At 48.7% G+C, this 24,769-nt stretch overlaps 1 protein-coding gene across 1 annotated transcript in view; it reads left to right on the forward strand.

Moving 5' to 3' along the window:
- LOC146863310 (uncharacterized) overlaps positions 1–24,769 on the forward strand; it is a 272,972-nt gene that overhangs the window by 123,711 nt on the left and 124,492 nt on the right. The window contains exon 4 of the mRNA XM_085642725.1: positions 1,715–1,845. Coding sequence (XP_085498851.1) covers positions 1,715–1,845 — 131 coding nt within the window. The remainder of the gene's footprint in view (positions 1–1,714; positions 1,846–24,769) is intronic.

A 24,769-nucleotide genomic window follows, 5' to 3' on the forward strand; every position in this document is an offset into this window, starting at 1 on the left:
CTGTCTTGTCTGCAGTTACACTTTATTATACAAATGGGTGGAAATGTGCTTTAGAGTGCTGTTTTGTTTCCTTTTGGCCTGCAAAGTCCAGTGACCTATTATAATGGGTCATCCAGAGTTCTCATATTTCTCTAGCTCAGCTCAGGATAAGAACCCAGGCCTTTTGTCACCCTGCTGGGCCAAATTAACTAATTGTTTCTCCAGCAGCATGAACAAAGGCCTCCTCACACAAAGGGAGCAATTAACGGTCCTTCACTCCGCTCCTGAGGAGGAAAGGGGGGGGGGAGGATCTGCATCCAATCAGCTGTTGCACTATATCAGGAATGGGCCAGTATTGGTGGGAATGGCCCTGGCAGTGATGTCAGTGAGGGGTGAATCTGAGGCCCCCAGCAGAGAGGTGACTAGGGACTTCTGGGTGACAGCATCTTGAATTTTTCTGCATGGTGTGCAGGAGGGTTGGGGCAGAAAAATTGATGTGATGTTGACCTGCACTTAAATAGTCTTGCCCATGGTGAAGAGAGTATTTTTTGGGTGCTTTTTTGTTAGAGCTGGACACTTGGACTAGAGGCGGCAACATGAGATAACTGGAAGAAGGAACCTCATGGTGCCCACTAGGACTAAGTGCCCTGACTACAGTTGACCCCAGGACCAGTGGGTCTCTCTGCAGGACCTGGGAAGCTGGTTCCCTACTACGGGGAGGGACTGGACTTCTGCACCAAGCAGGAGAAAAGCGCCAGAGGAGAATGGCTGGTGTAGGGAGCCAGTGCAACCAGCTCCTTGAAAGGTTTGTCATCCTAGAGGCCTGGAGCCCTAAGAAAATGGCTCCAGGTGGCTAGGGCTTGCCACCAAGAGCAAAAGGGCCCAATGGGGCCCAAGATCTGAGGAGGAAAATGATTTGATCCCCCTTAGGGAGGACACTGAGTGCGTAGAGCTCAGTTACCAAGTCTTGGATAACCCCCAGGGTGGGCCAGGCCCGAGGGTCGTTGCAAAGATTAGCCTCCAGTTTTAATACTGGGAGGGGGCACGTGGACTAGAGCTATAGAGGCCTAGGGACCCTTAACCCTCAGGCAAGCTCATGGTTCTAGGGGCCCAAGACCCTAACTCCTGGCCCCGGTAACTACAGAGAATTATTGGGGAGCACTGTTGCACTCCTCTGAGAATAGTGGATGAGGAGGAGGGGCCCAGGATCTCAAACTCAGTGCTCCCCTCAGATTTGGTGGGCCCGCAACGCTCCCCATGCCAGTGACTGAGAGAACGGGTGGCTATGACCTACAGCAAACGCCCTGCCCGCAGGAGCTACCGCTGCAGTACTGGGAAGTGCTGCCCGCGTGGGGGCCAGTGGGGCATCTGGGGGAAGCACTCTACACTAGGCACAGCACTTGGTTGGATTGATGTTGAGTTGCAGTATGACCTGTATATGAAATATTTCATTATTTGTGATCGATTAGAGCGCTGTTCGTATTCTATCATTGTAGAGAAAGAACATGTAGTGTTCATTATGTTTCAATTTAAAATTATCTTAATATTCTTTGTTGGCATGATGTAGGTCATGGGTGTGGTTCAATATTGAAGGTATTTTGTTGTTACACATTACCAGTAGTGAAATGCGCTTCTTGTAAAGTGCATAAGCTGTTAAAAAAAAAAAATACTTGTTTACACTAAAATGATTTATTACGATACAAAAGAATCATAATTTTTTCTCCATTTATCCTAGGCGTTAGTTGAATTGGAATCAGTAGATGCTGCCCTCACTGTTGTGCAAAGGAGCAAAAGTCATCCTGCACGAGTAAGGAAAACGGCGGTAATGCTACGGTCTGCAGAAGAAATATACAAATCTGTTTCAGGGTGAGTGGACATGCAACTGAACTGTAAATTACAATTCAGGACCGGAGGCGAGGATTATCCTATTCTTTCTCCACTTCATTGAATAGCAGCCATTCAAAGTTAAGTGAAACAAACTACTATTCCCATGAAACATCAGGAATAGACAGAAAGAAAAGGATAGAGTGTCCATGGGTAAAGAGTCCCCTTTTCCTCTGCACCAATCAAAGGGCTCCGAGGTGATGGTAGTCCTCTGTCACTATCCATTCCCACTCGTTCTTAGCTGCTTGCAGCCAGATAATTTTGATTTTCCCTCTCTCTCAGTGTTATGACTGATTGTATGGTTCTTATTAGTTGGCAAGTCCAGATCGTTGTTCGATTCATTCACTGTTTGATTCATTCGCACATTAGCACATCCCCTTGTGTTTAGTAACGTTTTAGGAGGTGTTTCACTGTATTTGGATCGCCTCATAAACCAATTGGTACTGGTCATGCGCGCCGCTCATTCATTGCCGACGCGCGATCGCCCCTCCGACTTGACTGCTTCTCTGTTTGTGGTGCGTTTATTATTGCTTTCAGGCTTTCCTTCCTACGAGTCAGCTGCTACTCGGCTGACTTGCCCCCGGCCGTGGTAGTGTTCGGGTCCCTAGTGGCCATGTTCAGTGGTGCGGGCTCGCGGTGCTCACCTCCTGCCGCTAGAGGGTGCCTGTGTGCGTCTCTTGCCCGTGGCTTGCGTTTTGACATTCCACGCATTCCGCAGTCGAGCCGCATCGCCGAGGGAGATCCCTGCCTTCGGGTCTGCCAGAACTGCCGTTAGGCAGCTTTCACATTGCGCACGCCCCCGCCTGAATGCCCACACTGTTGTTGGTCTGTATCTGCCATTACGCAGCTATCAACGGCGGTCTCCCGCCTGAGGGTCTGTATTTTAGGCCGTAGCAACTCTCTAGCGCAGAATTAGTATTACAGGTGTTCTATCCTGCAGGGACCTTTGCAGGCAGGCTGCCCGTTTATTAATCTGCACCAGGGCTTTGGGTCCCAGGGGTTTGCCCAGTTTAACGCAAGTACTGCCCACATAAAGTGTAGGCTGCCACCCAGCCCCCCATTATCCTGAGGTACAGCCTCTGTCATACTTACCCACTTACCTCTACTTTCCTCTCCGAACCTAATGGAGTCCTTCCAGGAGGGTGCCTATCAGGACGACACGTGGGAGGAGGACCCCCTTACTGCCCTTCAGTGGGATGAGGATTTTTACGACGCGGTAGACGCATACATTCAGAAGGCGGTGGAGCAGGCCATGCTGCCCTTGGAAGACCGCCTGTCCCGCCGAATTGAGCAGGCTTGCGATACACTAGCCAAGACCTCTCAGGCCTTTCAAGCCACCTCGCCCCCAAACAGCGGAACCCCCGCTGATCCCCAGACCCCTCCTCCCAAACATCCCAGGGACTCCGGGGTGTGTGGGTGCTTTTGATCACCTTAAACAGGCTCTCCTGGCATAGAAGACCCCTCCAGTGACTCCCACTGCTCCAGGGGATGGTAGTCCAGGGGATGACGACGATGACTGCCCATCCTGCCTCTGGCGCCCCTCCCGACCGGAGCCTAGTTCGGACCCACAAAGCATCTGCGCTGACATGTTGGACCCGGATGATGTCCTTCATCCTAGGTCTTCTGACTGGGCGCCTTCAGACAAGGTCGCCCAATACGTCGCTAGCAGGATCCGCCGGCCGTTAGAGGCCACAGCACGCAACTGTCTCAAGGCGGAGTGCCCCCGTCCCTCTCTGGAGGGGAAAGTAGCTGCCACCCCTAACATCGACCCCTGCATGGCGACGTTCCTTCGAAAGCTCGTCAAGGACCCAAAGAAGGGTATTGACAGGTCTTGGCAGGCTCGCCAAGACCAGCTCCTAGATGCCCTAGGACTAATAACCAAAATCCTCGACATGGCGGAAGAGGCTAAACTGTCAGGGTCCCTGATCTCCCCCGAGCACCTCTCCTCCTTGGCCCAGCGCATAGTGGTTTTCTTAGGGAATGCCAACTGCGCTATCTTCACAGAGCGACGCAGGTCCTTATTGAGTAAAATAGACCCCAAACTTGGGGACCTGGCGGATTCCAAAGCGGGCTCCATTGCGCAGGGCGGCCTCTTCGGAGAGCCCTTTATCAAAGAATTAGGCAGGTTTGTAAACACTTTTACGACCTTAGACAAGGCGCATTCCTCCATCAGACGGGTGTTTCACCCTCGGGTTTTCCGAGGGGCCGGACGAGGCAGGGGCTGCACGTCCGGCTGCCCTAACCAGCACAGTGGGCAAGGCTCCAATCATGTACAGTACCAGGATTCGGCCAGGTTCGGCAACTTCTATCCAATGAGAGGACGTCGGGGCAAGAACAGAGGTGACAGTGGCGGTGGCGCCACCAGCTCTTCTGGTGAGTGTTCTCCCTTCTAAAAGTGGGGGGCCGGCTGGCGCATGTTTTCCAGGCCTGGACTTTCATCACCGAGGATGCCCTGGTTCTACAAACCGTCCAAGGGTTTCACATCGAGATTCACGGGAACCTTCACAACCTGTCCCTCCGAGCCCTCTCTCCTTTTCGTCAGCGGATGCAGCTTTGGTCGACCAGGAGGTCCACTCTCTTCTGGACAAAGAAGCAAACATGGAGATGCTACCCCACCCCAGAGGTTTCATCAGCAACCTCTTCCTGGAGGACAAGATGGACGGCGGCCAAAGGCCCGTCATCAACTTGCGCAAGTTCAGCGAGCGGCTGGTACATCACCACTTCAAGATGGAGGGAATCAATCTTCTTCACAATCTTCTCAGGTCCAACTACTGGATGGCGCGCCTAGACCTCAAGGACGCCTATCTTACGATCCCCATTTTCCCTTCGCACAGGAGGATCTTGCAGTTTATTTAGCGGAACAAGGTGTACAAGTTACCACTCTCCCGTTCGGCCTTTGTTCTGCCCCGTGATGTTTCACCAAGCTTCTCCGGCCAGTGATAGTGTCTGGTATGAAACTCATCGTATACCTGGATGACATTCTTCTGATGGCTCAGTGTCCCATCACTCTAGCCCGTCACCTTCAGTTGGCAGTCAACCTTCTTCAGAGCCTGGGCTTTGTGATCAACGAGGCGAAGTCCACTCTTGTCCCAGCGCAGAGGGTTGTTTTTCTCGGTTTCTCGATCAACTCTGTGGAATCTACTGTCAGTCTCCTGTCTCGCAAGATTGCGAACATTCGTCACGAAATTAGGAGAGTTCTCTCTCAGTCCTAACTCTACCTCAGGCCACTAGCCCTATTGTGGGTCTCCTTTCGGCCTCAATTCAAGCCATCTTCCCGGGCCCGCTCCATTACAGAGCTCTCCAGCGCCTCAAGGCACACCATCTACGCAAGGGGCTTTCTTACTCACGGAAAGTGATCCTCTCGCCGGACGCCAGAGAGGAACTCCACTGGTGGCTCACCAATATGGAGGCCTGGAATAGGCGTGCGATCTTTGGTTCTGCGACAGATATCGTTATCGAATCAGACGCCAGCAGATCCGGATGGGGCGCGAGATGTGGCGTCTTCACTACAGGAGGTGTCTGGTCTCAACAGGAACAACAGTTAGACATCAACTGTCTGGGGCTTTTGGCGGGATCCTTTGCGATCCATTGTTGGACCAGGATTCAATCCGGTCCTGCGTCCTCCTCAAGATGGACAACATATTGGCGGTCCGATACATGAATCATCTAGGGGGCATGCGATCGAGAGCGCTCTCAGACCCGGCAGCGAATTTCTGGCAATACTGCCTGGATCATCAGGTTTCCGTTACGGCGGAATATCTTCTGGGCCAAGACAACCAGGTAGCAGACTTCCACTTTCACGCCGTGAGTCTTTGGAAACTCCACCCGGTAGTCTTTGCGGACCTCCAGAGCATCTGGGGTCTGTTTTCGGTTGATCTATTTGCTTCCCGCCTGGACCACCAGCTTCCCCGGTTCTTCAGCTGGAGACCGGATCCCCTAGCAGCGCGGACGGACGCGTTCCTTTAGGACTGGCGGGGCGAGGCGGGCTATGCCTTTCCCCCCGTTCGCCATGCTAACGAGGGTCTCGGCCCAAGTTCGACGTCAGAGAGCGGACTTGGTGCTGATATCGCCAATTTGGAGGTCTCTAGTTTGGTTTCCAGTTCTTCTGGAACTCTCTTGGGATTCTCCAATCCCTTTCCCCTATTTTCCATCTCTCCTCCTCAGTCCAGACGGAGCTCCTCACCCGCTAATTGCATATGGCACCCTAGCCCTGATGGCGTGGCGGATTACAGGGGACGATGGGCGGTCCCAGGCCTTTTGGGAGCGGCTGAGAAGTTCATGTCTAAGGCCTGGGCCGATAGTACCGTCAAGCTGTACCGTTCTACCTGGCGACGGTGGTATCGTTGGTGTTTGCGACGGAGTCTCAATCCTGTGGCAGCAGATGTGACCTCCATTCTGAATTTTTTAGCCGCCCTTGCGGAGGAAGGCTTGGCTTATAGAACCATTAATACCTTCCGTTCGGCCATTTTGAGCAGGTCATACAATGGTGGATGAATCTCCATTCGCCTTTCTCTTCACCCCGAGCCCCGTTATTCACAGCTCTGGGACGTCAACCAGGTTTTGAATTTTTTATCCTGGCAGCCGAACAGATACCTTTCTAGGAAAGAGCTTTCGGCGAAATTGGCCATGCTCCTTTGCCTTACATCCTGCAGACGGGTTTCCGATGTCAGACCCCTGGACATTTCGGGTAGGATATTCTCCCCCACGGAAGTTACCTTCACAATTTGAAGGCGTACGAAATGTGGGACGAAGTCCCTCTCTTATCCTGCTTTTCCAGAATCTCCGAAGCTATGCGTGGCATCTTGCCTTAAGGTGTACGAGGAAATGTCGGATGAGTTCTGTCCTCCAAGAGAGCGACAATTGCTTATTGTGCTCAGGAAACCACTTAAGGCGGTTTCTTCTCCCACTGTTGCCCGTTGGGTAAGGTGGGTAATGCAGAAAGCTGGTATTGACCTTCGGAGCACATTCTACCAGAGGGGCAATGGCCTCTAAAGCCTTTACCCTGGGGGCACGTCTGGAAGACATTCTGAATGCATCAGACTGGTCTTCCGACTCGACCTTAAAACGGTTTTATTTCAAGCCGGTTATTGACATCGCTCACTTGGTGGTGAGCAAGCTTTAAACAAGCATAATCCTCGCCTCCGGTCCTGACATAGAATTAAAAATTTCCTAGCTATTGTAACGTAAAGTTTCAATTCTATGAAGGACTCGGAGGCGAGGATTATCCCACCCAGGGTACAAGGTTCTATTTAGTACCTTCCCACCCTCATACTGGGGTGAGTAAGATGTTTCACTATCTTGTATGCAATAATGCTTAAAGTTCGTATACGAATGCTCTGTGTTGTTTCCCCTACAGGCTAAACCTTAGCCACTGCTGTCGCTGACATTCTACCTTACTTTTACAGGCGAGTCTGGTAAACAAGATTCGTAAAGCCTCCCGGCTGGCTGACCTTCAGCGACGAAAGAGGGGGAATGGATAGTGACAGAGGACTACCATCATCTCGGAGCCCTGTGATTGGTGCAGAGGAAGAGGGGACTCTCTACCCATTAACACTATCATTTTGTTTCTGTTTCTTCCCGGTTTTTCATGGGAATAGTAGTTTGTTTTACTTAACTTTGAATGGCTGTTATTCAATAAAGTGGAGCAAGAATAGCATAATCCTCGCCTCTGAGTCCTTAATAGAAATTGAAACTTTCTGTTACGATAGCTAGGAAATTGTTCATTCTAGTCTTTTTAGAGAATGATCACACTTATATTAACGGGAAAATGATACACAAGCTGGCAGATCTTTCCATATCAATCACAACTTTTTTTTGTAAACGTGCAACCTTCAGAAGGCATGTAAGTGGTGCCGACTTTTTCCACGTTTTTGCATCAGACACAACCCAACAAACCCCACAATTGCATGGCCTTGGAAGACAACATTCCCTTATGAACACAACCGCATGGACAACCCAACTTCCAGCATAACACCACCCTCAGTGTATTTATTGGTCCTCGTCTGCCCATGGACTACCTCTCACTGGGCAGACTCACATCCACAGACATTCAGGCTGTAATAAACAAGCATTGGTAAAGCCAATAGGTCTCGCCTTTGGTATCTGTTGGCTTTGCCAGTACCTTTTGACGATGCTGTACCGTATTAGCACGGTGCTTTACAACTTGTCGATTGCCCAACACAGTGATGCAAAGTGGTATCAATCACCATAATGACGTCAGCAGTGGCCTGGCCCGAAACAGAGAAGGGAGGGGCGAAGGACAAAGTGGAGTTTCCGGGAGGCAGAGATTACACCTGAAATTACAGGCACCTACTTATGGAGATCCCATCTCCCAGGTTAGTGGACAGCCTGGTCACCATGGTGGTTACCTTCATATGTGTGCTGAGTAAATACACTGTTTACATCTGCTTAATTTTTACAGTCCTACGGTACACAGTCGCAGAAACCCACCTTCCTTTCTAAGATTCGATTTGCATTACTCTTGCTTTTATGCTCAGTAATTTGTTTTCTTTTGAAACCAGATGATATTTAGCATTATTTGAAATATTAATTTGATTTGAAGTTTGAAATCAACAAATTATGAACCAGAACATTAAAAAAATGCTGGACCCATAATTGCATAATGTGCCTGTTCCTTTGCTTAATTTGTAAAATAATAAGTGTCAAGTCCCTGACCAGGAGGCTACTGCAGCTTGCATGCCCCTGTCATCGCTGCTATTGAAAACCAAAACTACTACTAACCATCCCTCTTGCATGCAAGTGCGACAGTTCGGATTATTTCAGGCCCCCAAAGCTAAAGGAATTGCCGGAGAGGCAGGTATTATTTATTTTTTATGTATATTGTATTCATAAACACCCGTTGTTCTGCTCATCTGTAAATTAGATGAGCTGTGCCACCATGTGGCAGAGTGTCATAAGTGCAGTGATTGCAATTAAGTTCCGGTGCTTGGCACTGGAAACCAATTAAGTTTCGGTGCCGAGCACCGGATACCACTGACTCAAATTAAGCACTGCAGCCTGTTCTGATAAAAGGTTTTGTGCATTGTATTTTTTGTATAGAATTGTGTTCTTAAGCTACACTAGAATAGAGTCTGTTATGGTGGTGCTGAGAAAGTCATCCGCTGTGAAACTAGCAGTTCCTATAATATATATAAACATATTTCTGATAAAACTTCCAAGTACAGATTCCTCAGCTTAGACTATTCCCCAGACGCCCAACTGCATCTGGAAATTTAAAGCAGTACCCCAAAGCAGTTTAATCCAAGTGTGCAAGGGACCATGTCCCCATACAAATAAAACAGGGTTTAAACCTAGTGGGGGAATGTTGCAAATAAATGTATGTGGCTCATCCCCACCTGGTCTGTTTTATGTCGGGCCACAACTCCATAACCTACAGCGACTACACTCCTATGCACCAAAGGACCTCCAGGAGCCAAATCCTCCCCTGCACGAGTTTCTCAGGCCCGGGACGACACATGCTCAAATGCAAGAGTTTTATGATGCCCTGAATCGCATCTTTGGAATATCACCTGGTCCCTTTGGCACGTGCTCAGGTTCCAAACTGACGAGAGGAGTCTAATCTGGACCACTGCTGGTGAGACCTCCCTCGCTCACTTGTTCCCAGATTGATACAGACCCCAGTACCGGACCCTCTTCCAGTTCCTCTCCCACATATGAGAACGATCCACTGGTGCTGGATGAAGACAGCCATCCCATAGAACTGTCTGTTACGGAGGGCATGTTCAGCATCGCTTATATCACAAAATGTGTGCAATCCCTCTGATACAATACAGTGCTTATGCATTACAACAGATTACAATTTGTATATGATCTCTTTTGGTACTGATTCTGACAATGGCTTTTACGAAGCTGGGGATGACCTTGTTCAGTCTTTTTTCATGAAAACCGTTCGGATCCCAGCTCCCCAACAGGGAGGGTGATGGCTGCATTAAATGGCAAAAGAGGCTCTGGACTAGTATGACCAGGCTGAAAGCATTGGTTTTAACTTATTGAGTGGAGAGCGGTAGGTCAGGAATCTCATCAGCTCTCCGCATTGCCTTAGCCAATGAAGCACTCTTTTCTGTGGCATGGCAAGGAGTAGAGATCGGGCCAGTGTCTTAGAGAAGTGTTAAGACCACTGGCATCACGAAAGCAGGCAATTACTTCAGACAAGGGGTGCAGATCATGCAGCGGGGTTAATCGCTACGATTTCTGGTAACTTCTCCAACCCACCATCTTCAGAACAGCTGACTGAGGACCATCTTTTCCTTATACAGAAGAATGTGCAGCCTCTTTTGGCCAAATAAGCCATAGAGAGGGTGCCAGTGCCAGAAATAGGCCATGGTTTTTATTCCTGCTATTTTCTGGTCCAAAAAAAGAACAGAGGTCTTCCCCCTATCTTCTATCTTCGCCCTTTTGATTCCTTCCTTTGTGAGGACAAATCAAAAATGCTCACCCAAACCCAGGTCTTCCTTGGAGACTGGATGGTGGCCACCTGGGAGAGGTGGAGATCAGAGGTCTCTGGTCTCCAACGGAGACTCCGCTCTACATCAACCTGTTGGAGCTACAAGCCATCCATTTGAGGTTGAAAGCTTTCCTACCATCCATCAAGAGGAGGGTGGTTCAGGTGTTCACTGACAAATCACCACCATGTGGTACTGCAACAAGCAGGGCAGGGTGGGATTGTGGACCCTTTGCCAGGAGACTCTGATGCCTCTGGAAGTGGCTGGAACACCAGGAAATGTTCCTTGTGGTGCAGCACATAGTGAGATGCTTGAACGCCAGGCCTGCCAAGCTCATCTGTCGCCACGTTATTGATCATGAATGGGGTTTACATCTGGAGGTGGTGCATGGACTCTTCCTTCAATGGGGAGAACCTTGGCTAGATCTGTTTTCCAATGCCAAGTATGCAAAATGTCTACACTTCTGAGAATTAGTTTCCAAAGCGGCCCTCGCTCGGAGAAGCATTCCACTTAAGGTAGAACTCGGAGCTCCTCCTGCATGCCATTCCGCCGATACCTCTCCTGCTAGAGTTCTGAAGAAGGTCAGAAACGACTGGGCCCAAGTCATCATAGTGGTTCCAGATTGGGCTCGGAGATTGTGGCATCCCGAACTGTAGGACATTGGCATCAATTCTCCTCACAGGTGGCCCCTAAGGGAGAATCTCCTGTTCCTGTTACAGCACTAGGGCAGGGTCCTGCACCAAGGCCATGGCACCCTGCACCTACATGCTTGGAAATCGTGAGGCAACAGTTGAGCACACTTGACCTTCCTCTAGAGGTCAGTGGTGTCATTTTGTCAGCCAACGATCCCTCAGCCTAAATCTGCATACTCATGCCATTGGAACACGTTTGTGTCTTGGTGTCCTACCAGTAAGTTTGACCTCCTTCATGCCAAACTGTCTGAAGTTTTGTTGTTTGTGTTGTCTCTGGCCAGCTAGTGTTATGATGTGTTTTCTAAAAGGTTTGCAACATATGCTTCCACCTTCTCCCTTTATTATATCCCAGTGAGACTTACATTTATTTGTAATTATTAGTATGTGTTCTACCTTTAAACCTATGCACTGCTTTTCTTTTAGGTTGCTCATGCTCAAGACAGTCTTTCTGGATGCTGTAACAATGGTACAGAGGATGAATGAGTTGCAGGCTCTCTCTGTTAACCTCCCATACCATTTTCTACCCACACAAGCTAGTTCTTGGGATCTGTGCCTCCTTTTTGCAAAAAGCTGTGACCCCTTCTTACTTCCGGCAAACTATCACCTTTCTGACATTCTTTGCTCCACCTCACTCCTCTAAGGAGGAGGAGAGACTCAATCGATGGAATTAAAAAGGGCTTTCCTCTTCTACATCGATCGTAACTGAGAACTCAGAGTCGATGATCAGCCCTTTTAGGCTTCACTAGAGCAAAGAAAGGTAAAGCAGTGTAGAAGAGGAGCATCTCTTGCTGAATCATGCTCTGCATTAAGACCTACTATGCACTGGTTAGGAAGCAGCCTTCAGAAGACCTGAGGGTACAATCCACCGGAGCCAGGGCTTCTACCACTGTGTTGGCATTTGGGGTGCCTGTCCTGGACATTTTCCAGGTGCTAAATGGGTGTCGCTCCGTATGTTCACAAAACACCTAGGGCCAGATGTACAAAGACTTTCGTTTGCGATTTCTTAATTGCAAGTATTTGCATTTTTTTATTAGGAAATCACAAACAGCAGTGTTTTACACTGTTAGGGATTTCCAGTGGGTCGCAATGGACCTACCTCATTAATATTCATGAGGTAGGTTGCAATTTGCGACCCATTGGGAACCGCTAAAAACACGGGGATGGTTGCCTGCTGGGGCCAGCTGACCATCATGTCTGTTTGTTTTTAAATGAAGCAACTTTTTATTTAAAATGCAGCCCGTTTTCTTAAAGGAAAACAGGATGTGTTTCAAAAACAAAAATGAAAAGTTTTCTTTTCAATTTTTAAGAGTAGGCAGAGGTACATAAGACCACTGCCTGCCCTTAAAAAACAGCTTTGCATATATTTAGAAAGGGGAAGAGGTCCTTTTCCTGCCTGTGAATGTGCTACCACCTACTTTAAGTAGGTGGGACAATGTGAAGGTTTTGTGACAGCATTTCGGTCGCAAAACATTTGTACATACCACTGTGAGTCACTATTTGGAAGGGACGCCCTTAACACACCCTTTACTAATATTGAATCACGAAACCATTTTGCGATTCGGTAATAGGTTGCCAAATCGCAACATAGGTTTGGTACATAGAAAAGAGCATTTTTCTGGTCGATAACAGCCCAGTATTACGAATCGGGCCATTTGCGACCTGAAAAAAAATCACTGTACCTCTGGACCTTACTATCTGCACAGTTGGGTCTGTCAAGACAGGCATTTTGCCTGTCCGTTAATACAAAACCTTTTGGTTTGAGACAGTTCATAGACCATCCTTCTGGGAGGTATTGCTTTGGGATGTATTCTAAGATGAGGAATCTGTGGTTTGAAGTCTTTGTCGGAAGAACCAGTCAATTACTTACCTTTGCTAATGATCTTTCTGGCAGAGAATTTTCTAACAGCAGATTTCTCACTGACCCTTCCACCCTCCCTGTTCTGTGAACTGGACTCTTTTTACCTAAAAAAGGTCCCAATTCAGAAATTTTCACATTGGTCCCAACCAATCTGATTTTGGCCCTGCGTTTGAGGACAAGCCAGGAAGCAACAGATGTGATTGTGCTTGGGTATTGCCTGTAAAGGCCTGCGCATGTCACTTCCGCTGCAGAACAATGACATGGAGTTACTCGTGCCATCTGCCAGTGAGCAGAGACACTGCTTTGAATTTTTCACATCCAGTCTGACGCCTAGGGAATATTCTAAGGTGGGGAATCTGCATTTTCTACCAGAAAGAGCGTTACCAAATGTAAGTAACCTTTTCATTCATTCCATCACCCATGAAGTGAACCACTAATATGACTAAAATGTTCACAAAAAAGAAGTGCTGCCCAGTCATACGTTTTATCTACATCAACCCACCACAGCTGGCTCCTCTTTGTATGAGAGTTTATACATGATTACAAATTTGACAGATTTAGAATAAGTTAGCTGAAGACCTTATTTGTTATGCCAGGATAAAGCTGCTGTATTTCATTATATGCACATAACACCAACCCATTAAATTAATTTAAATCTAAATGTGTGATTTAGAATGTATTAAATTTGTAGTTTGTGGGAAATTGCTGCAGTCTAAATTAGCATGTGATGTACTGAAATATATATATATTTTAGGGATATTGCTTTCTCTCCGCGAACGTCTAGTTTTAGAAAGTTGTAGGGTTGTTTTCCTATGCAGTTTGGAGCTCTAACAGAATCCTTTCTACTGGTAACTTTTGAACATTATCACACCTGATCAGTTCACAAGGCTATATGAAAAGCGAGGATGTGGGGTAGAGGGGCGGGAAGGGATCTAGAGAGGCTGGATTTTACACATCTGCCTAGCCACAACTAAAGAGCACATTGAAAATTGATCCGACACAATGTACCCGCTTTCTGAGGGACCCTGCTGGGCTGGAAGGCAAAACGTGTATCCCCCCTGGTAAAAATAGAGATATGAAATTCATCATATCATCAACGGCGGCTCCTCCGCAATGGTGGAGGAGCGTCGCCTCACTGCCTGGCTCAGAGCCAACAAATGAAAAATAAAATGATGTTCTTGCATCGTTTTATTTTTGCATTTGCCGGCTCTGAGCCAGCGCTGGAGGGAGGGATGGGGCTGAGGCATGGGAGGGGGGGGGGGGGGGGCGCGAGGAGTGCTCCGTGCACTCCCGAAGTGCTCATGTCTGTTTGGCCGGCCGTCTCAGGCCGACCAAAACACAAATGCGTATTTAGGTTTTCTCCAACCCAGCTGCGGTGAGCAACCGGGCTGTACAAACGCCACAGACTCCCTGGCCTGAGCGGAGCGTCTTTATAGCCCGCTCAGGCCAATCCACGCGCTGCTCTACAGCCCTGGGATTGGATGGGATTCTGTCCCAGGGGCTGCTGGGACCATGCAGGAAGAGGAGAGGCGATGTGACTTGACGCTGGAGGTAACTGGCGGCTAAAGGCAAGTTTTTAATTTAAAAAAATATATATTTCTATCACCCCGCCCCCACCCCCAGGGCGACCTCTTCAGCGTTCCCTCCCTCCACCCGCCCCACTACCCTTTGATTATGGAGGCCGCCACTGCATATTATCTGTTTGTGAAGAAACACATCTTCTCTTGTCACTGCTAAAAGTATTTATTGGTTCATTTATGATGATGTATCCTTTATTAATATTTTGATGGTTTTGCAGTAATGCTTGGGTTGCATTTTGGAGCCGTTATACTGCGATTATTATAAAAGCAGCAGTTTAGTATTAAGTTGAAAGGGATGGTTGGCTATTCTTTGGAAGTAGTCTTATGTCTGTAGAGGACTTTAAACCATCACAGGCTTTTAAAAACATTCAGACTGTTCTGAAACTAAGCTTATCAGCCTCGATCTAGTCTTTTGTTCCTGCATGTCTGAGTAATTTCTGGTGTCGGTTAGGAAGGAGACTGCAGATTGTGGAGGCAGCATCTTAATACTTGGCTGCAGCAGCATACTGCACATTCTTTAGTCACAGCCAGCGTGTTCTTGCTTTTCTACAAGTGTTTTTTTTTCTTTTCCCATCAAAGGGTGACTAAGTTCCAGTAATAAACAACTTGCGAAGCATGTGCATTCAAATTTTGATAGAGGCCAATCTGATTGAGACTTCTAGCCTCAGATTCCTTACCATAGAATATTCCCTGGGTGTTAGACTGGACCTGGAAATTTTTCTAACCAGCCCCCGTTTGCATGCTGTTAGGTGGCGCTGATGGGCTCTTCGTATGCGTTCTTTGGCACCAGAAGTGACATGCGCGGTGCCTCTATAGGGCCATCAGCGTGGATCCCGATTGCGCTCCCTTTCTAAATTTTTAACTGGATTTCTTTTTTTTACCCTTATCTAGACATTTTGAACAGTGTGCCTTTTTTCCAACATTATTTGGAAATCGTCCCCGAAAAGTCCTCTGGGATTTAAGCCCTGTGATGCCTGTCACAGGCATATATCTGCAACAGACCCCCACTTGGTTACCTTTGATACCTGGAGCCAGATAACGACTGGGGCCTGCACGGAGTGCATAACCATGCATCTGAAGGCTGTATGAGAGCGAGCCATGAAGCTCCTGGCTGTTCGACACATGACTCCACACCGTTCCAGGTCCTGGCTGCGAGGGCGATACCGGGGCCACTGCCTGAGTCGTTCACGCTGATCGCCATCGCAATCCAGGACTTTTACAGGTAATTCCTGTGGAAAAAGTGCCATCTTTTTTGCATGGTATGCCCCCACTTTTTGCTGAATGTACTTTGACTGAGTGTGCCCTGGACTCCTGCCAATCAGGTGCCCAGGGCCTATGTTCCTTCCCTAAAACCCCAAATTGGCAAACCCTGGCCACACGTCAGCCCCTGGTAAATGGTACCCTAGGTACCCAGGGCCTTGTGACCAGGGAAGGCCTCTAAGGGCTGCAGCACTTATTGTGCCACCCTTAGAGGCCCTGTACCCTAACACAACCACACTGCTCTTGCAGGCTGAGTGTCTGGTTACAAGACAAAACAAAGAGTCGACATGGCACACATCCCTGTGTGCCATGCCCACAACCTCCACTGCCCTGGCATACATCAGCCACCCCTCTAGCTGGGTGCCCTATGCCAGTGGTGTGGGCACAGGAGCATGAGCCCTGTGCCCCTACATTACCCAGGTCCATTCCTGGGCACTGTAAGTGCAGTGCTGTCATTTAAGAGTATATGGTGCTGAGAGCTCGTCAAAAATGAACTCCACAGCACCATGATGGCAACACTGAAGACTGAGAAGTTTGTTATCAAACTTCTCAGCACATTAAACCCACACTAATGCCAGTGTGGGATTTAATGTACAAAGCACTACAGAGGGCATCTTAGAGATATCCCCTGAAACCTAACCTACAATCCACGTCTTGTCTGGGAGGCTGCCTAGGCTGCCACACAGCAGACATGTTGCTGGACCCCTGGGTGGAGAGCCCCTGCTCTCCTGGGCCTGCAACAATGCACATCCTGGGCGAGGTGCTAGATCTCCTCCCCCAGGATGGGCAGGGGGAAGCTTCAAACGCATGCCGCCTTTGTGAGCTTCTCCAGGCCACTTGCTGTACCCAGCAAACTGGCCCCCACCGGTTCTGACCCACACTCTGGCGGGAAGACTGGCCGGAAACCCCAAGTAAGGACAGGGGATGTGCCAGCCTGCCAACCCCACCCTTCAGGCGGGGGAGGCGAGGTGAAGCTCATCTCTGGGCGCTCGCCATCTTGAAGATGGGAAGCCCTGCCCAATCAGGACTAGGCTACTGCCCCCTCCCACAGGAGAGTGGCAGGATAGGGGGTGTACCCACCCCAGGGCAGGGACCCATTGGTCCCTGCCCTTTACCTACCTGTAACACCCCTAAATCTAGTATTCTTTAGATTCCAGGTTCCGAAAAAAGCAAAGAAGAGCAAGAAGAAAGAAGACCTGCCGTGCAGCTGCTAAGAAGATTAAGACACCAACTGTTTTGGCCCCAGCCCTACCGGCCTGTCGACCCTCGAACCTGCTCCTGGTAAATCCCGGCACCTCTTATGGCCAGCAACCTCACAAACCACGGAGGACCTGGCTACCTTGTGACTCTGAGAATCTGGGACTACCATGAGCAGTGGCTCTGCTCAAAGCAAGTTTCTAACCCCTGGCATCAGCCTGGAACCGCAAACCCTGCACACTCTGCACCTGCCAAGCCTGGCCTGTGCCGGGGTGGTCAAAGACCCCGAGGACGTCCCCCCTGCGACTGTGACCCCAAATCCGGCACCCAAGGACCCACCACGATGCTCCTGACGACGCCTGCAGCCTCAGAACCAGGGACCCCCCCCAACCACGATCAACAGAGGGTAAGATTTTCTGACATCAAAAGGCACCCCTGCGCCCTGCTGCCCCCTGTGCCCGACTCCTGGGTACCTACCTATCCTCCAACTACCCAACTTACCTCTCGAAGTGGTGGTGGCACCCGAAGAATCTTCGTCCCCGAGCTTGCAGCCTTTGTTCGTTCTTGAGCTTTCCCATTGAAATCCATTGAGCGCCCGAAGGCTCAAAAGCACCCTGCACCCAGCTGCCCAAGTGGCCCTGGCAGTGCAACTTCTACTCCTACCTACTTCCTCATTTGCCCTGAGCAAGTGACCAGAAGCCCAGCTCCCACAGCCGCGTGGCCTGCTAGTCAGCAGCCACCAACCAAGGCCCCCCTGCCTGCCATAGGATAACATAGGGCCTAACTCACTCTGCACCCGGCCGCCCCAGTGCCACTGAGGGTGTAACAACTGTACCAACCTGACCCTGGGAGATCCCGGAGTCTGTGCCCAGAACCATAACTCTGCCAGTCGAGTATTTACCCAAAATCCGATTAACTCACTTTTCTTCCATATGGTAACATTGACTGGTTTCTTCTGAAATTTCTTCTAAGTGTGGAGTTTCTAAAACTTAAAATATTCACCTAAAATCAACCGAGTAACGAAAACAGAAATACTCACCTGCTATTAGGAGAGCTCCCAGTGCTGGATCTTGGTGACCGCACTGACCCTGAAAAGTACTCACAACCGTACTTACAACGAACCCAATTTTCTCCCATAGGAAATCATTGACTGTTTTTCTGTGAAATTCTTCAGTGTCGATTTTTGCAAACTACAAATCTTCTTTAAAAATCGTACCAACTGTGAAAACCTAATTACTTCTCTGTTTTAGATAGAGGTCCCAGTACTGAGCCTAGGAGCCCAGCCCTGGATTACAAAAGTAACGAGAACATACTTTGCCCGTAACTTGAATTTTCTTCCATAGGGAACCATTGACTGTTTTTCTATTAAATGTTTTCTAAGTGTCAACTTTTAAAATAGCAAAATATTGCTTAAAAATCACAACAGTAACTTAACCGAATTTACTCACTTGTTTCCAAGAACTGTCCCAGGACTGAATCTAGGACCCAGTCCTGGAGTTACCAAAGTAATCCTGAAAGTAATTAATTGCATATAACTTAAAGTTCCCATTGAGCTCAATGTATTATTGTGTTGCCTATTGCAACAACCTGTAACTACTACCTACAAAAGTCAAGTGCATATTGCAAAAGTATTCAACTAAAGCATCTCATTCTGAGAAAGTATATTTTGATACCTATTGTTGGTTCTAAATTAAAACAACCATATATTTTTTATACAAACCATTGGCCTAGAGTTCAGTTCTTGAGTGTGTGAGACCATTTGCTGACTGAGTGTGTACAACAAATGCTTTACACTGTCCTCTGATACTGCCTTACTGCTCGACCAAGCTACCACTTTAGAGAGTAAGCTTATATCTAACTTTAACCTCAGCCAAACCTCTGGGGACTGTGGACTCTGTACACACTGTACCTATTTGGGAACAGTATATACAGAGCCACTTTCTCACAATTCCCACAAGCGAAGTCAAAGCATTTTTCAACATTTCTGCACCAGTCAGTCACCGTTCGAGGCATGGGAAACAACGCCACGTCAAGGCCCTGCTCCCATGTCGAGCCAGAGCTTGAGTCTGCTCCTTGCCTCCCGAACCGAAGTGACCCCGCCAAATTTAATGAATTTTATGAGCCCTTGCACCTCATTTCTGGGATGCCAGACTGTCTAGAGGGTCCTAGAGGAGCCCGACTGGGTTTCCACTGGTGGGTTCGTCCTCAGCACTAGTTGGGCCCTCTGCACCCATTCCTGGATCCGGACCAACCCCATTCGCAAATCCACGACCTCCACCAGGGTTCATTTCAGTGGCACTGTTCCCTGTCTCGCTGATCCCATTGTAATTTCTAACTCTGATACAGAGCTGGACCAGCATTGCATAACATCTGCACCAGCGCCGACTGCACCCAGACAGTCTGAATCGGATAGCTTTTTTTTCTGAAAGGCCCTGTGAGGATTATGATTTGAGGGGATATGAGGTTCTCTATAGTTATCCGACCCCCCTAAAAGAGACTTTGGGTGAGGATAACTGGTATGAAGAACTTGCTCATGCCAGTGGTCTGGATACCTCATCAGACACTGGTCTCCTTTCTCATCTCCTGTGGCTACAGAGGAAGGGTCCGCTTATGCTATGGTGGCACGGAGGGCAGCTGAGGTCTTGGACCTCATGCAACCCTAGGTGGAGGTCAAGACCGTCTTGACAGAGGTGCTTCAACCCTGGGTACCCACCTTAGAACCATTAGTCCCCTTTAATGAGGCACTCAGTAATGTCCTGCTCAGGGCCTGGGCCGAGCTTCCAAGCCCGATGCCGGGGAACCCACCCTTCCTCTCCTGCCACCACTCCCTTAAGAGCCTGGTGGACCAGACCTCTTCATCAAAAGTTAAGCCTGGCATATAGGTCCCACGGATCTCGTGGGACCCATGGCCCGAGGCCTAACCAGTCCACCACCCCACCAGCAACCACAGTTTCAAAGCCCCTTTAATATGCCCTCGCACCATCATGGGAAGACAGTTGATGGCAAGATCAGTCACCATGTGCCCCAATGGTAATAACATCAGGCAAATTGGTGCTTCAGATTGTTTGGCTGGGTTATTCCCTTCTGTATGGAAATGGACTATTAGTCGTGAGGCCAGCACGAGTAATAGGTCCACAATTACCCTCTCACTGGGAACCAGACATCTCATTAAGGTGTTTGAGTCTATCCAGGTAGCGAAGCAGAGCAGCCCAAGGGCTTCTTAGGGGAGGTGGTGTGGGCCAGTAATCACAATTCACTGTCACACACAGTAATAACACTCAATTGATGATTATCTAGTCTGTGCTTTTTATTTAGAAAAGGAAAAGTACATTAATTACACATACACCACTCAGTACAATGCAGTAATTTACAAATCTACATAAGGCTGCTGGAAATACTTTTGATGATATTACATTTGAACCCCCAAACAGTTATGACTCCAAAAACCACATTATACACCTCCCACACAATATAGCACATAACCATATAGGAGAGTGTCACTGTAAATCATGAACACACCTAAAGAAAAGGTAGATTGCTGCATGTCTGCATTCTTGGGATGCAACAAATATTAAAACTTTGGGCTGAGCTAAGCCCTACAGGGCACTATGGGGCGCTTCCTTTACTGCCACACGGACTCTGACCGATTGGCTTCTTATTATCTTTCTGTTTTTTTTCCTTTATTGCGCACCTTTTTCTTAGGTTGGGGGCAGCTCTGGGTGCCCACTCCTGGCTGCCACTGCCGGCTCTCTGCCTGGCTGGCGTCCATCTTAGGCAGTGCAGGAACCAGCAACTGAGATTTCCCCTGCCTGGTCCACGCTTGTGAAGTGCTGCGTTGGCAGGGGATGCCCTGCTGCCACCAACCATGGGGAGCGGGAGCGAGCCCACTGAATTTAGGGGGGGTAACATGACTGTACTTCTCCGGCCTCTTCGATGTTGGAGGCCTGGAGATAGTCTTTGCCTCCTTTTCTTTAGTTGAACGGGGCTCCAGCCTGCATCTTTCTTCCCTTTGTGCAGATTTGGAGGCCAGGAGATGGGGTCCCATGCCCCATTTTCCTCGGAGGAGGGGGGCACAACAACGCTTCCCCTTTTTCTTCACAGGGCCCTTAAATAGTGTCCTGGGCCCCCTTGACATAAACCGGCCTGGGTGTTGGGATCCCCGGGCCTCCATAGCTCTGGGGAGGAGCCCCCACACAAGCCCTCTCCCAAGGTTTGTTACTTATTAAAAACCTTTTGTCGATTCCCGGGCCCTGGTTTCTGCAGCAAAATCTCACACGCTTCTTTTCTTGGATGGGTTTTAAAGGTTTTATCGTTTCCCTTTCCATATATCAGGCACAATAGAGGAATTGTGCACAATCTTGTTCTCATTTTGCTCCAAGTGGTGAGCCCTAGCCACCTGGAGCATTTTTTTTAGGCCTCCTGGTCTCTAAGGTGGCACATTTTGCATGTAATTGGTTCCACTTACAGCTTGTGCTAGCCTTTCTCCTTTTCGTTTGTGCTCTTGTCTGCTCTTGTTTGTGCACATAAGTCTAGTTCTTCCCCCAACTTATCCTTAGGCAGTCTAAGGAGACTAGCTTCCCTGGTCCTGGAGGGGGGAGTCACTGGTCTTAGGGTCAACTGTAGGCAGAGTCTTTAGGCCATGATGGCCTAAGAGGGTTTGTCCTTCCAGTTGTCCATGACTGCCGCCGTCCATTCCCAATGTCCAGCTCCAACAAAAAGCCCCTCTCTCCCTTGTGCAAGAGTGTTTCAGTGGGAGTCTGAATTTCTAGAAGCCAGGCAACCCTGGCCAATCCTAGAGTACCACATCCCCTCTCCACCCCTGTCCCAACACTCCTGCACAGCATGCTGGGACAGTACAAAATGGCGCTAGCCAGGAGTAACTGGTCACATCTCTGGCTGCCTTAGCTCTGGCCCCCTCTGACATCACTGCCAGAGTCATTACCACCAAAATATCAAAGAGAAGCCCCTCCTGTGTTGACTTTAGAGGACTGGGCTCCCTCATTTCTTTGGTGGGCCATGGTTGTTCCCGCCCTAGTACAGTGTGACAGCTAATTAATGGATGCATATTTTCTTCCCCGCACCTTCCTCATCAAGAGCTGAGTAAAGCACCTTTAATTGTTCCCTTTGTGTGGGGAGGCCTTTATCCCTTCTGCTGGAGAGCAATGTATTTAACTTGGACCAGCGGGGAAACAAAAGGCTTGGGCTGTGATCCTGAGCTGTGCTGGAGAAATATGACAATTCTGGATGACCCATAAGGTGTACTTATATTTGCTTGGGAGGTACATATTTGAACTGGGCGCTCTCCTTTCACCCCCGTTTCATATCCCACTAGACTCTGTAGTCCACAGGGAAGTGAAACTGTATTCTAAGGCAGATTTTGCCCTATGTACAATAAAGTGTCACTGAAGACAAAACAGTAAACCATACAGACTTTATCTATAAGGCCTACCGCAGGCCAAAATCCATCCCTGTAGAGTCCCCTCTGTATCAGACTACCTGCGCTCAGTTATTGGGCTGCGTGTGACGGTAGACTCGCATGCGAAGCCCTCACACATGTACACATGAGCGTACTCAAGTATTAATGTGTATATCAGGCAAGTGACCTTCACCCTTGCTATGCTGCAGCAGTCTAATCTGAAAGGGCAGACACTGGTGGTAAACACAAGCAGGTCAAATGCCTATTCGATATTAAGGCTTAACAGTACCATAAGGATACTTTTCCAATTTTATTTTTCTACAAGTTGTGCTATTCTGTGGGTATTGTCTTACTCGTACCTATCTTTAGTGAGTCCCACCAGATCTGAATCTAACAAGTAAATTACCAAACTCTTCAGTCGGAGGCCAGGATTCTGCTCTACAGTTTGACATCTGTGTTTAAAAGAACGATAATCCTTAAGGAGGCACAATTTGTAGTGTTCTTTCTTGGCTTTGGGATTAGGGTGACGTCTGCTTCTATCGTTATGAGGGTTGGAGGGTCACCCCCACCACCATTTATGAAATACTTAAATAAGTTTAGTAAATGCTTTCCCAAATGGGAACTAAAGATTTTATAAAAATGACCGCAGACACGCAGAACAGAATTGGGAAACCCTAAGTATCACACTAGCAAAGAGGCATATTGCACAACATTGGGGAGCAGTGGTGTTGTGACCTAGACAGTGCCATGGTTGCGGAAAGAGCCGTCTTTATTAACAGGGGATGCCCTCGAAAATGGATACGAGTATGGGGGGAAGTGGAACACATTTCGGGGAAACATATGTGCCCTGCCACCCATAGACTTGGATCCGGATTTCAGTGACTGATTAACTGGAAGTATGCTCGCAACGGGAATTTCCCGATGCAAGGCAGTGGAGTTTTTAAGTACTGTACGACGGTGAGATGGGCGTAATTGTACTGGTTTTTTTTTTTGTATTAATGTTTTTATTTGCATTTTAACCAACATTGACACAATTAACAAGTCACAGTTGATTATCCGCATTCCCAGACGCCCCCCCCATAACTCATCCACAATGACAGCACTGTGAGCCGCTGCTCATCCTAATCCAGTCTCCTCCCACAACATGAGTCTACGATGTTCTTTTAGTCCCCAGCAACTCCCTACAGGTCTAGGGCCCCTGGGCCGCCCTCTGGACGCTTGGAACAAAGTCTTAGGTAGGAGGACTCCCAGTGCATCAATCCGGTCCCAGACTCCATCAAGACCATGATACCTTCTCCACTTTCCCCATACTCTACGAAATTTCCGGGGACAGCCTTGTAGGTGACCCTCTCTGCCGCCATATACATATCCATCCCCCTCCTCCAGTCCCCCAATTGGGGCAGTAATGGCGCTCCCCACGCTTGTGCCACGTCTCTTTTCGCCACCACCAGGGCTAGCATCGCAAAGATCAGGTGCGGGCGGATCAGATCCACATCAGTAGTTATCCCTAATAAGACGAACTTTGGTTCTACAGAGAGCTTTGCCTCGGGCACCTTGCTTAATTCTCCCAGTATTTGTGTCCAGTACGTATGGATAATCGGGCAGCCCCAGATAATATGATAGAAGGCCCCCTGCGGTGTCCACACCGAAGACAACAGGGTTCACTGGCTCGACCCATATGATGTAGCCTAACCCTGTCATAGTAGACCCTATGCAGTATCTTATACTGAATGAGTTGTAGACGGGATTTAATCATGACTTCTCTGTGATGCATCAGGGCTGCTTCCCAATCTAGTGTGTCCATCTCGCCCAAGTCCTGCTCCCAGGCTGCTCTAAGTTTCCCTAGTATGTCCGGAGTGTTGTTATTCAGGGTTTTGTATGTCAGGGATACTAGCTTATTGGGCACCCGTTCTTACAACAGGCGACCCTCCAGTGGAGCATATTCTGGCAACGGAGAGGAGAGTGTCGCCTCCACCCTCCAGGCGTGGCGCAGCTGCGCATATTTGAAGAGCTGAGTGGGGCGCAGCCCATACTCTTCCACCAAGGTCCCATAAGGTTTAAGCTTCCCTTTTGCCACCAAGTCCCCTAATGTGGAGATCCCGATATTATCCCAGCCTTCAAACCCCCTGAGTTTGTGGAGCTCTTTCAGCCATGGGCAATTCCATATCGGTGTCTGCTTTGTTGGTTTACGTGCCCACCCCATCTTCCTCGTTGCCTTTTCCCAGACCTCTATGGTTATCTGCGTGTCCGAGAGTAACCTCAGTTTTCCCGGGCCCCCATACAAATAATGTAGGCTGGTACAGCGCGCCATTGTGTCCCTTTCCAGTCTATATGTCAGGTGGTCCGCTGATGCGTGTAGCCACTCGTTTATCGGCGCCAGATGTTCAGCCCAATAATATGCCTCCACATCTGGCAAGATAATCCCTCCATTATACTGATTT

Source organism: Triturus cristatus, chromosome 2_2 (assembly GCF_964204655.1).
Source record: "Triturus cristatus chromosome 2_2, aTriCri1.1, whole genome shotgun sequence".
Classification (NCBI taxonomy): Eukaryota; Metazoa; Chordata; class Amphibia; order Caudata; family Salamandridae; genus Triturus; species Triturus cristatus.